Below are 13,153 nucleotides of genomic sequence, written 5' to 3' on the forward strand. Positions count from 1 at the left end.
TGAGATTTGCTTATTCAGATTCTCTTCCCCCTTCTCAAAATGATCACGAGAATGTCGTTCGATGACCGAGAATTTCCTGTTTTCTCCTCCCTTCAACATGTATCCGTCATTCTTCACCCCTGGCTGGAGGAGCTACTTGTGATGGATCACGACGTCTTCACGAGCATTAGGCTGGCATTTGGTCGACATCTGACCGACAAACGGACTACACAATGGGCAATCCAACAACTTTGTGATTTTCCCAAGAAAATAACATACATTATCTTCCCATTTTGATAAAAACCGTTCCGGGAACAATCATTCATCTTGTACATCATTTATCCATGTCATATTAGGATGATGTGCTTGATTGTGGACGGAACACATGGGATTGGGCCGCTTGGTCTCCAGGCGGAGCCGTGTCCCAATTCTGAACTGGGTAAGAACCCTCGGGGACGTCAAAAACTTGATGAGATCCTCGAATGCCTTCTGTTGGTGCCCCTCCCACATAAAATCGACCTTGGAGGACAACATAGAACGGAGTGGTTTGTCTAAATCCGCAATCTCGGCCAAAAATGCCTCGAATTGCTGAACGAGACCGCAGAATGAACGTACATCCACCTCAACTAACGCCAGGTTGATTGTGTATCCTGCGTTACTGAGGTGGTATCCACACCACACCACCGAAGGTTTGGCGTAGATAAACTTCTTCTTGCCAAGAGTGATGCCCGCCCTTGAGCATCTCTGAAGCACATCTCGGACTCGTTCCATGTGTGTGCGTCCTGGCTGCTGATCGAAAATCAGAATGTCTTCAACCACCTTGAGCACATTGTCCAGCCCAGCGAGGGCCTTGTCGCCTCGTCAGTTGTGCTCATCTCCCGCCGATATCAAGCCCATCACGTTCCGACAAAACCGTTTACTTCCCCATGGAGTCACAAATGTGGTCAATGGCCTTGCCTCCTTGGCCAGATTGACCTGCCAGTACCCGTGGCGTGAATCCAGGGTAGTGAAGACTCCCATTCCCTGTGGGATTTCTGCTACTAGCTCCCTTGATACTTTTGTAGGATATCCAGGTTGCTTCACGAATCAACTGAGCGCAGTAAAATCAACAGTGATTCTTGGCTCATTTGAGGACTTCTTGGGAACAACCACCATCCAAGCTGGAGCCTCGCCAATAGGCACATCCTCGATGATCCCTTGATCTTGCATGGCCTCCAATTGGTCTTTTACCGCCTCTTTCCAGTGAATTGGCCTTGAACCTTCTGGATGGAATCGCCCCTTCTTCCAATTTGATCATCATAGGTGGGCCGTCCATTGCCCGCAATGGCCCCACATCACCACAGATGGGAACTCAGCAATGAGTTTCTGCTTGTCGCTGTCCCGCAAGTCCAACTCTGAGCCCGTGCTCATGTCCTGAACAAGTGACCTTGTTTCTCCAGGAGTTGCCAGGGACAGGGCGCACATGCCAATTTTGGGCCAGCCTTTTGGGAGTAGACCCAAGGCTACACATCCACTCTTGCTCAGGAGCGGAGCCGTGGTCTGATCCAAGACATATACCGTTGCCTTGTACTTGAGATTGCCCCTTTCCAAGACCAACCGGATTGTACTCCGAGTTTTCAGGGGAGAACGATCTGCTGCCATCAAAGTCTCTGCTGACTTTGTCAATGACGATTGGGCCGTAGCACCACCGAGATTTTCCAGATCTTGGAGGCTCATGGCGTTGCAAAATGCTCCAGAATCTGGAAGCCACTCCACTACCTTGGTGAATTTGCCCAAATGCGTGGTCAAGGGAATCAGTTCTTCCACCTTGCTTATGGAACTCAACGTCAGGCAGTTCTGTTGGCCTCTTGTCTCCTTGGACTTCTTGGACAGCAGGGAACAAACTTGCTTGTAGAGCCCGATTTTCTGACAATTCAGACACTCTGCTTTGACTGCAAAGCATTTGTCACCGTGTTTTTCCTTTGACATTCCACATGTCTTGCATGGCCATGTGTTGCTCGCGTTGCCCTTCCCAGGGGTTTCCTTGGACGACTTCTTGACCTTCTTTTCTTTGTAGGCTGACTTAGGGGACATGGCATTTACGGACTTGCCACTTAGTTGCTCGTTCACATCCTGGCTTGCTTCCAGATAGCGACACGCCTTGAGCACCCGGTCCAAGGTCAAATTGTCAATCAAAATTTTCAAGACCTCTTGGAGCATGATCTTATTCTGGAGACCAGAGACCAACCGATCACGCAACCTCTCCTCCCGATGCGCTGCTGCATTGGTGCACATATGAGAATACCCGCAGTCACGGTCCAGAGCCCGCAACGCGGCGTAGTACGATTCCACGGGCTCTCCTGGCTCTTTTCCTTGTTGAATAAGGGCCAGCCTATTGACAAGCGGATGACGTTTGTCCCAAAGATAGCCCTCCAAGGCAGTCACGATCTCCAGAGTATCCGCCCTGTCCTCGATGGAAATCAAACCCTCGGTCCACAATTTTGTCCAATCCTCATGGAGTGCGGAACGCAGGATTCCTCGTCGAGCCTCCAAGTTACAGTCCTGTGCGAGACGAGTTATTGGAGCAAAGTCTTCAAAACGAACTCTCCAATCACGGAAATTGACCAATTTCATGTCCTCTGGGGATTTTGGTTTGGGAATATCCATGCGCTTGGCAGAGCCCTGGGATGGGACGTCCACCCCATTGGAACTTGGAACCTGTGTGTGGTGATATTCCACCACCTCCAACTCCTGGCGGAGAGCTGTCAACAGCCCACACGTGCAAATGAATAGGGACTCGAAGTCATCACTTCTCTTGACGTGCACAACCACGTCGTCATCGCCCACTGTGACCTTGTCCGTGGCGTCGTCAACTATCTCAGAAGTGTTGTGGCGCACGTCTTCCAATGCGTGGCATTGAATCACAGCGTCGGCAAAGTTCTGCAACTTCTGCTCTGTGAGGGGCACTCGGCCCTCCAAGGCCCTTAGCTGATTGGGATCGATGGGGCATAGTTCATTGAGATTGCGAGCCTCCGCAGCCAGCTCATCCAAAGCCCGCTGGGCGTGCTCCCGCACTGTACACGACTTCTCCGTGCCGTGGCAAGTGATTCGTTGGCCATGACGACCACTTAAAAACAGAGTCCAAAGAACGGCTTCTTGTACGGCTCCAAGCCGGCACCAAACCCACACGAACAGTCGTCCAACACCTGGGTATCGCTTCACGGATGTTCACAGGTGTAACCGCTGCCACCATGCACGCTAATCTTCCTACGATTGCTAATAACTGGACGGATTTCGTGACGGGAATGATTCACGCTTTTCCAGCGTATACTGTTTATTACCGGATGTCAGATTGTTGTTATTATTCTCCTAGTTTCGCACACGTCATGTCAGGGTTCCCAGATACTCCTCCATACCTTAATGCAAGAAGTGTGGTTAATAAGTTCACGGAGCTACCAGGAGTGTTATCCAAGCTAGATACGGACATAGTGTTAATTTCTAAGACGTGGTTAAATCCTTGGCACATGGACAACAAATTGAACAATGAATAAACATGAAACAATGAAACAAATTGGACTTCATTGTTTGACCTAACATGGGTTCTCAAAGGCTTGGAGGTGCTCTCAAAACGCATGTTAAGCCTCTATTGCCACTAGAATTGATCCTAAATCCTGGGTTGGGACAAAGCTCATGAAAGCTTTTAGGTCTTTTTAGGATGTTTTAACAGGTACACTGAAGATATGAGAGAGCTCACGTATTGGGGGAAATTGAAAAAGTTGGGACAGGGCAGTGTTCAGAGAAGTTACGAAAGTACCAAATACTGTACGTGTTTAACCTGAGTTTTAGGGTCAATTGTAGTGACTGCTTTGAACGGCACTCAACGTGAGCACATCCAAGCCTTCAAGAATCTTCACGAATCAGAACATAGAAGTCCAATTCTCTTCTCTTTCGGCTTCTTCCTTGTTTAATCTTCTTAAAGTTTCTGTCAAAAAAATCCTTTTCAACAATATCTTCAAGGGCCAGCCAGATTTGCAAACTCTAATTTGTCTGTAATTTGAAGCAATATGAAAGTTCGCATTAAAAAATTCCTCAATAGTAGGTGCGGTCAATAAATTGAGAAAAACGTTTGAACTTGGGTTTACCCTGATAATCAGTATACTTTTGCAGGCACTTTTTGGTCTCGTTTTGGCATCAAATCTTTGGATGAATTCACGACAAATTGTCGTTATTAACACAGAGATAAAGTAATTTTAGACTTGATAGTATGTCTGAGACAATACAGCAATACAAAATTTAAAAAATACACTACGCAATGACTGATGAAGAAAAAAGCTTTTGTTTTTCCTTTTCCAACACTTTGGGAAAAGTTATTCTACTTTTGTAAATATTCAACTATAGGCCCTCAAACGCAAAATATTTTCAAGCTCGTTTCAAGTCAGCACTCTAACAACTAGTATTTTCGGCCGTGACTTCGGCCTTTCTCTCCCGCCTTGCCCTTATGAGCCACCCAACCCACAGACTTCTAGCACACAATCATCCAAAGCCTTAGAAATGCAATTCTTGGAAAGAGTGCATTGTTATACCGTGAATGGAGAGACTTTTGGGTAAATAGAGCATCATAAAAAGATGCAGACGCATCTCATATAGTCATGTTTAGCCCCAACCAATATAAAAAGGCCTCGTTCAAGTTCAATATTGTGTCAATCATCAGAACTCAAATAAACAGTCAACATGAAGAGTTTGATCGTTCCCGTTGTCATTGCTCTCTTTGGCTTTGCCCTCATGACCTTGGCTGACATGGGAGAATTGGAGGCCGAAGAGGCCAAAATCATTGAAGACTTTGAAAGCGGCATGTTTGACCAGTTCATCTCAATCGAGACGGAAATCAATGATTCTGATGTGGACACTGTTGACGAAGGCGGCGAGGATATGGACGGGTCTGAAGACAGGTAACAAATGGAACGTGTAGCTTTAAGCTTGTTAGTTAGATATCTAATGGAGAGATTTGACTTGACTAAAGTTATTTCAAAAATGCTTCTTTATTTTTGAGCTTTTTGTAACTCTCTGAACAATTGTAACGCCAAAATAATTGTTGAGGACACAAAACCAAACAGATTCTTCTCACTGTGTCTTCTCCTGCAGATTATTCCATGGTGCTTGGTGCCGCTTGAAATGTCTCCCCAGGTGTGCCGCCGCTCCCAATGGCACGTGTACTTGCACCAAGATGTTCCTTGGTATCTTCCCCATCTTTTCCATTACAATTCCTTGTGCATAATACCTGTTGCCATCACAATTCATGTTTATTGGATGAATAAATGCAAAATTACAGGATCTTTCACGGTTCATATTTGGGCTGGACAACATTTCTCACATCTAGGCGAACTGATATACTTCTAAACAAATTTGAAATTGTTGGCATTTGGCAATGTGGACTCTTTGCCTCAATCACGCCACGCGCCAGGTTTGGTGCTCAAGCACACTACTCCAGAGTGCCTAAGTATTGCTCTTTGGAAAAGTGGACCTCTGTCTCTGAAGGTCGTGGACACGGGGCAACAATGACAAAAAGAAGGGAAACGAGAGTTGTCCCGCCGCCGGAAATCCTGGAAAAAGTAGAACGTTGTCAGATTGTCTGCCTTCATAGGTACTATGCCAGTGTTGAAGATGTATTAAGTAGATAAGTTACTGGTGCTTGAAATAAACGTTACTCTGCATGAAATGAACTAATGATGGAATTTATTATCAATTAAAACATATCTTTACTCAATCTGCAACATTGATATATAATTTTTCCCTATTACACAAGCTAAACAACAAATCGTTTTTTCCGTAGTAACGTTTGAAATAAACAAGTGGCACAAATTCAAGTTAACAATAACCAATTTAAAACTTCAATTAATTCGGCCTAAACTTGAAAAATAGCAAATGAAGACATTTCAAGGAACTTTTAAATATGCAGCATAATGTGTTTATTCCTACTCATGTACGTCATTACTTAGACAACTTTTTCATATGCACATACTGATCGCCAAGCCCCCATCATTAATATACTTTTTCAAGCTTTAAATGGATACGCGAATTCCCACCTGATTTCATGTCATGAAAAGTAAAAACTTGCGATGATTGTAAAATACTGCTTTGCAGTTGAATGGTTAAGATGACTGATATTTATTATGTTGCAACTGAAGAAAAGCTGATACGAAAGTCATTAAATCCAAATATTTGATGCCTGATATCTTTTTAATTTCGAGATTGTGTAAACTCAATCATTATTGAGATTTTCAATTTTAACAATAATGGCTTGAATTAACTTTTTATAAATAGTTCTAGCTTTAAATCGATTCCTTCCATATTCAAAGCAATAAAGTATATAAAGTCGCAAAAGCATATGTTGCTTTCAGAAAGCTACAAGCTACTGTATGTTGGTAAGATTTTACAAGAACAAAATCTTTGCAAATGTGTACCCCTAGAACATCTAAACACTCTTTCTATGACTTCAAATTGTATAATCTATCAATGCTAATATGCAAATTAATCTTGCAGGAAAATCAATCAATATCTTGTTATTCTAAAATTTACCTTTATACTTATTTGAAATAGAAAACAAAATATAATTGCCAAGGCAATTTTTTGCTATTCCGATGTCATCCCGAGACCACATTTGATCTTTTCAAATTCAAAGTGAACACAAATTTGTAAACTGTAATTTGGCTTGCTTCCCTGTCGTTTTTTGTGTTCACACTTTGTCTCAAAAATACCTAGCTTCTGAGTTATGACCGTTTTAAGCGTCAACTATAACAGAAGACTCTGAGACAATGTCCTACTTTTAGGTTTCGAGATCACTTAACCATTGTCAAGTGTTTATATAAAGTGTTGTTCAGTATATATTTAACCAATGTTGTTGTTTTAAACATCAACAGAGCATGATGATTTGCACTCTTCAAGAATGCTGCGTTTTGAATTCGCACGTTGGAGTGTTAAAAGCAATACTGGCCTGAGCTTTCATCATTTTGTGGACTCGCACATTAGTCTATGGCCACACCAATTGAAAATTACCGAATGGAATCAGAGGGTCGCTGAGAAGTAGGCATTGACCCGAAATATCGCATGATCTAAAATTCATTTCTAAGTGCTTCCAAGCTCTTTTCATGAAGTTTGCCCCGTACGATTTCCTCATTAACTGGCAAAAATGAAGGAAGAGCTTCTTTCAAAATCCACATTAGCTTGACTTCAAAATCTTTCATCCCTGCTGTATTTCAACCAGAGGATTGTTTAATCAAGGCAAGAGGGCAGAGAGTGTTAAAAATCAACTAAAGTTTATTTTTACTTAAGATAATAAGGTAACAATGCTAATATGCAAATTAATCTTGCAGGAAAATCAATCAATATCTTATTATTTTAAAATTTACATCATCGCAAGACCACATTTGATCCTCTTGTTCAATCGTTTTCGAGTTGAGTTCAAACCAACAGTTTTACATTTCGAGCACAAACGACATACACATATTTGTTCTCCCTGGAAGGGGCGGAATTTCATCATAGATGAGTAGTCTGGTAACTTGGGTAACACCATACTAAAGTCTCCTTTTCCATACTTTCTGAGCTTCGATGAACGATTGGAACACAGTTCGCTGGGAAGTCTAGGATCTTCCAGAACGTATCCATCGACAACAAACTCCCTCACTAAATGAAGATAATTAGAACTGGCAATGGACACAAAACTGCGGTCTATGCACACAAGACACAATTTTGACCTGGTCTTTTCGTGTTTGTCCATAGCCCTTTCAATTTTTGTTTCTGTTGGTTCAGCCCAATACGAATTATTATGTTCGGTTCGCTTCGGTACGAAACATGCCTCATTTTTATCAATATCTCTTCACCTTGCCTTCACAGATGTCATGATGAACTGGTATTGTCTTTTGGAAAATGATAATCATTAGTGAATATCTCTTGCCCTGAACCTCCCTCTAAAAACGATGTTTCATGAATAGGTCCCATTCTGTTTAAATCTTTATCCCTGCCATTTTCGATGGTCCTTCGAAACAAGTTTTGGCGGCATATTCAAATACTCGTTCAAAAGTTAAAACCTTTAAAAAAATACTCATTTCATCAGCAAATGAACTTGTGCTCATCCGTTTTGGAAACTGCAGATCTTTATCTATTACACTGAAGTGTCAAATTTTAGCATCATTTCTTCTGAAGGGCGGTCTCGTATTTCCTAACCGTGGAGGGAGAGGAGAATGAAAAGGAATGAATGTATGTCTTTAGTTGCCCGTCAGGCACACTTAAGCGTACTTGAATGCTTTTAACATCATAAACAACTTTACAAGCCACTTTTTACATTTTATAGTGAATAATGCCCTACTTGAACCTGTTGTGATTACAGTTAATGATACAAGAAGAGTAATGTCAGCCTTGGAACTCCTTGAGGCATTTACTAAATGTAGGATAACACGTTATTGTTTGAACGTAGTGCCGGGTCCAAACCTCACTCAAAACTTGCCACACTTGGTGCTCAGAGGGAAAACCTTACCGTTGGTCCGGTACTAACAATGCCGTGCCCAAACCACGCATGCTTGAGTCAAGTGCCCATCACTCTCAAGGCAGAACTACACGTTGGTGCTCAAGCTTAGTGCTAAGCCTTAATCCTGAGCGCGTTCCATCAAAAACGGTTTTTGATGACCTCCATGCAATTGCCATGATGTTCATACAGACTTGAGCTCGATTCTTGGATACTGTCGTCTCATCTCACCCGTCTTACCACGACGGTCAAAAAGCCTTAATATGGTTTTGCGAGGAAGAGGACTGTTAAGAAATTTATCAAAACATGGGCAAGAATGCCAGAGATTGGAAAAGTTTCAATCAAAACCGCATAAATAAAGTGTCTTTCAAATTCAAGCTTTTTTGTCACAATAACTTAAGTCCCATTTGAATTCAGCCATTTAATGTATCACTTGGTTTGACTGGGTGTAAGTCATTCTCTGATATGTTGGAAAGCATGCTTTGGGCACGGCACTATCATCTGGGAATAGTGCTGGACCAACCGTAAGGTTTTCCCCTTGAGCGACTCCACTTTATTCCCGGATGATTAAAGTCGCCAACAATTAATGTGTCCCTTGATGGATGGGACCAAAAACGCGTTCAGTAATTTGCTTGTCACTCAAGTTGGCTAAGGGGGACAAGTATACGCAAAATACCTCAAGTGAATCAACCCTCAACCCTCATTCCTGTTTTGGAGCTCGCTGAGAACAGTCGCATTTTTTGTTGCTGTTCTAATCTCTCAGGAATTTTGAACCAAGGTGTGACTTCCTCTGTTGCTCCTTGGTTGCTGTGCACGTGTGGTGTTTGTGTGTGGGTGAATGAATGGAAATCGCCATTCATTCACTCAATTAGGTTTGGTTTTTCACGGCTCTTTGGTAAGACGTAATTACTTTAAAACCTAATAAGTTTATTGCTCATTTATGTTTATGTCTAGCTTTAGCAGTTTCTTTTTGATTTGTAGTGTAGTTTTTCTAGTTCCAAATCGTTAAGTGTAGTTCTTTAGTTTGATTGTATTGGTCCTTAAGAGTTAGAATTTATTGTTCATTAGTGTATTGATTTTATTTTGTGTTAGACCAGTTGTTGAGTTGATTAATGTGTTTTTGTATTATTTTTTTTCCTAGTTTACATATGTTCTTGCTTCCTTGCTTATCTCTGTCCCTTTCTTCTTGTTTACTATCTCCATCTTAGATTTGTATGTTTAGTTTGATGTGAAGTAATTCATTCCTATTTTTGCTTTGTTGTCCTGTATCTCAGGACAAGATTGCACAGCCTTTTAGTTCTTTTCTTTCTCTTGGTCTCTTGATTTGCCTGCTCATAGATAATTACTCCTCCTGCATTTATGATGGAAGATATTTTAGGAAAAGTCGGCAAAGAGGCTAGACAATGTTTGGACCTGGTCTTAACAGGGAAGGATCCTTCCGTAGTCAATAAGCCGTTTATTAAAGAGGCTTTAGTTGCTTGGGTCAATGAAACCAGGGTGCTGCTTGAAGAACAGCCTCACCCAGTAGTTGAAAAGTCGACCAATTTGACCAACGTAGAGGTTGAAGTAGTACCTTCTCTTGAAAAAGAGCAGGAAAAGACAGTTGTAGAGAAAATAGTCTGTCCTGGTTATCAAAAGCAGCCCTGTCCTGAAGAAGGAAAAGGCTGTCAGTTTGACCACTCAACGCCATGAGCCTCCAAGATCTGGAAAATCTCGGTGGTGCTACGGCCCAATCGTCATTGACAAAGTCAGCAGAGACTTTGATGGCAGCAGATCGTTCTCCCTGAAAACTCGGAGTACAATCCGGTTGGTCTTGGAAAGGGGCAATCTCAAGTACAGGCAACGGATATGTCTTGGATCAGACCACGGGTCCGCTCCGAGCAAGAGTGGATGTGTAGCCTTGGGTCTACTCCCAAAAGGCTGGCCCAAAATTGGCATGTGCGCCCTGTCCCTGGCAACTCCTGGAGAAACAAGGTCACTTGTTCAGGACATGAGCACGGGCTCAGAGTTGGACTTGCGGGACAGCGACAAGCAGAAACTCATTGCTGATTCCCATCTTGTTGGTGATGTGGGCCATTGCGGGCAATGGACGGGCCCACCTATGATGATCGAATTGGAAAGAAGGGGCGATTCCATCCAGAAGGTTCAAGGCCAATTCACTGGAAAGAGGCGGTAAAAGACCAATGGAGGCCATGCAAGATCAAGGGATCATCGAGGATGCCTATTGGCGAGGCTCCAGCTTGGATGGTGGTTGTTCCAAGAAGTCCTCAAATGAGCCAAGAATCACTGTTGATTTTACTGCGCTCAATTGATTCGTGAAGCAACCTGGATATCCTACAAAAGTATCAAGGGAGCTCGTAGCAGAAATCCCACAGGGAATGGAGTCTTCACTACCCTGGATTCACGCCACGGGTACTGGCAGGTCAATCTGGCCAAGGAAGGCAAGGCCATTGACCACATTTGTGACTCCATGGGGAAGTAAACGGTTTTGTCGGAACGTGATGGGCTTGATATCGGCGGGAGATGAGCACAACTGACGAGGCGACAAAGGCCCTCGCTGGGCTGGACAATGTGCTCAAGGTGGTTGAAGACATTCTGATTTTCGATCAGCAGCCAGGACGCACACACATGGAACGAGTCCGAGATGTGCTTCAGAGATGCTCAAGGGCGGGCATCACTCTTGGCAAGAAGAAGTTTATCTACGCCAAACCTTCGGTGGTGTGGTGTGTGATACCACCTCAGTAACGCAGGATACACAATCAACCTGGCGTTAGTTGAGGTGGATGTACGTTCATTCTGCGGTCTCGTTCAGCAATTCGAGGCATTTTTGGCCGAGATTGCGGATTTGGCCAAGCCACTCCGTTCTATGTTGTCCTCCAAGGTCGATTTTATGTGGGAGGGGCACCAACAGAAGGCAATTCGAGGATCTCATCAAGTTTTTTGACGTCCCGAGGTTTCTTACCCAGTTCAGAATTGGGGCACGGCTCCGCCTGGAGACCAAGCGGCCCAATCCATGGGCTTGGGTTCGCCTTGTGGCAGGAAGAGCCCAATGAACGACTATGGAAGTTGCTCCAATGTGGTAGCCGGCGGCCACCGCCGCAGAATCAAGATACAGAATCAAGCCACAGAAATCGAACTGTTGGCTGTGGTCTGTGCCGTGAAGAAGGCCACCTATGTCTTTGTGGACTAATTTTAGTTTGGTTGTGGATCATGGGACGCCCCGAATTTGGCGCCTACGAGAAAAGTTGCGTTACTCATCTCCTATAGCAGTGTGGCGGCAGGAGTAAAGCACACAACGATGGATGTTTTCCCCAATTCCCAGATGGCAGGCCTACGGCGGAGGATCTTGAGGGCAAGAGGACGTGGAGGATTACGTCAAAAACATCGTAGAGCCAAGGGTAACGATGATCAACTTCCTTCAACCGTGCCCAATATCGAGGAGAAGACATATCCCTCGTTAAGGTGCGAGCATCATCTCCATACCATCATGAAGCAAATGTTTATGCCAAAGCCACGGTAAAGTCGATGAAGGCCATCATCAGGAAGATTCGCCCTAAGAAGAATTTGGACGACGAACGTTTCCTTCATGCCCTACTGGAGTATCGGAACACCCAAGGAAGGACTGCCTATCCCGGCACAAAGACTCTTTGGTAGACCAATGAGAACACGGCTTCTGAGTAACCCAATGTGTTTCCAGCAAGATCTTTGAGCCCGGATCCAGGAGGCTGATTGGAGGCTAAATTGTTGAGAAAAAAGACCAAGAACGCCATGCTGCGAAAGCAAAGGAGCTACCTTATCTACAGGTTGGGGATATCGTCCGATATCAAAACCCAGGAACAAAGATCCGGGACATCCTTGGAGAAATTGTGGAATGTGTCCCGCAGCGTCGGAGCTATATGCTCAGGACGGAGTTGGGACGGTTGAAATGGAGAAACCGGAAGTTCCTCTGGCGAGTCCAACAACATGATCATGTCCCGGAACCAAGAATGAATCCGGACCCGACCGTGAAGACAGAAGCCGTCCAAAACCGGTTGAAAGAACATCAGGATAAATCTGAAGACACTCCAAGGACAAGGTCCAGACCCCACCAAAACCGGCGAGTCCCCACACGGTATGGGCATTAAGACCTATCCCCGAGATGGCCATGAATGGGCGGGCATGAGGAGTATCTGGGAACCCTGAAATTCGTGAGCGAAACTAGGAGAATGATAACAACAATATGACATCCGGTAATAAACAGTATACAGTGAACAAGCGTGAATCATTCCCGTCACAAAATCCGTCCAGTTATTAGCAATTGTAGGAAGATTAGCGTGCAAGGTACTCAAGTTGAGTGTTATATTACAATGGTTAAAGTGCTCATTGTTGATTGCAAAATCTCTCTCCAAATCCGGAAATCGACAATTCAGCTCATTCACTTTTGTCTACTTTGCCGTGGACGTGGTGGTGGTGTTGTCATTCTTTGTATGGAAGGACTCAAGTGTGTCGCCATCAAAGTTCAGAACCCCAGTGTGTGTGCGGATTTTTTTTTTGGTTTGGTTTTTTACGGGCTTTTCTAGAGTCTCTACATTGCTTAATGGCTTCCCCATCAACCTCAAAATGCCCAACAGAGTGTTTCATTTTTCTCTTAGAGTTCGCTTAGGAGAAAAAAGCCTTCGGATTCGACCTGACCTCCTG

General features: G+C 43.9%; 1 protein-coding gene across 1 annotated transcript; it reads left to right on the forward strand.

Annotated features, from left to right (window-relative positions):
- The first annotated feature begins 4,603 nt into the window (after positions 1–4,603).
- On the forward strand, positions 4,604–5,256 carry LOC131892570 (uncharacterized). Its single transcript, XM_059242370.1, has 2 exons — positions 4,604–4,907; positions 5,101–5,256. Exons 1-2 carry the CDS (start codon positions 4,690–4,692, stop codon positions 5,231–5,233), a joined length of 351 nt encoding a protein of 116 aa, XP_059098353.1. The 5' UTR covers positions 4,604–4,689; the 3' UTR covers positions 5,234–5,256.
- The last annotated feature ends 7,897 nt before the right edge of the window (positions 5,257–13,153 follow it).

This window comes from Tigriopus californicus, unplaced genomic scaffold, assembly GCF_007210705.1.
Source record: "Tigriopus californicus strain San Diego unplaced genomic scaffold, Tcal_SD_v2.1 Contig51, whole genome shotgun sequence".
Classification (NCBI taxonomy): Eukaryota; Metazoa; Arthropoda; class Copepoda; order Harpacticoida; family Harpacticidae; genus Tigriopus; species Tigriopus californicus.

Coding starts and splice junctions, on each gene's coding strand:
- LOC131892570 (XM_059242370.1), top strand. CDS start 4,690: ATGAAGAGTTTGATCGTTCCCGTTGTCATTGCTCTCTTTGGCTTTGCC. Junction 4,908..5,100: donor ATGGACGGGTCTGAAGACAG/GTAACAAATGGA, acceptor CTTCTCCTGCAG/ATTATTCCATGGTGCTTGGT.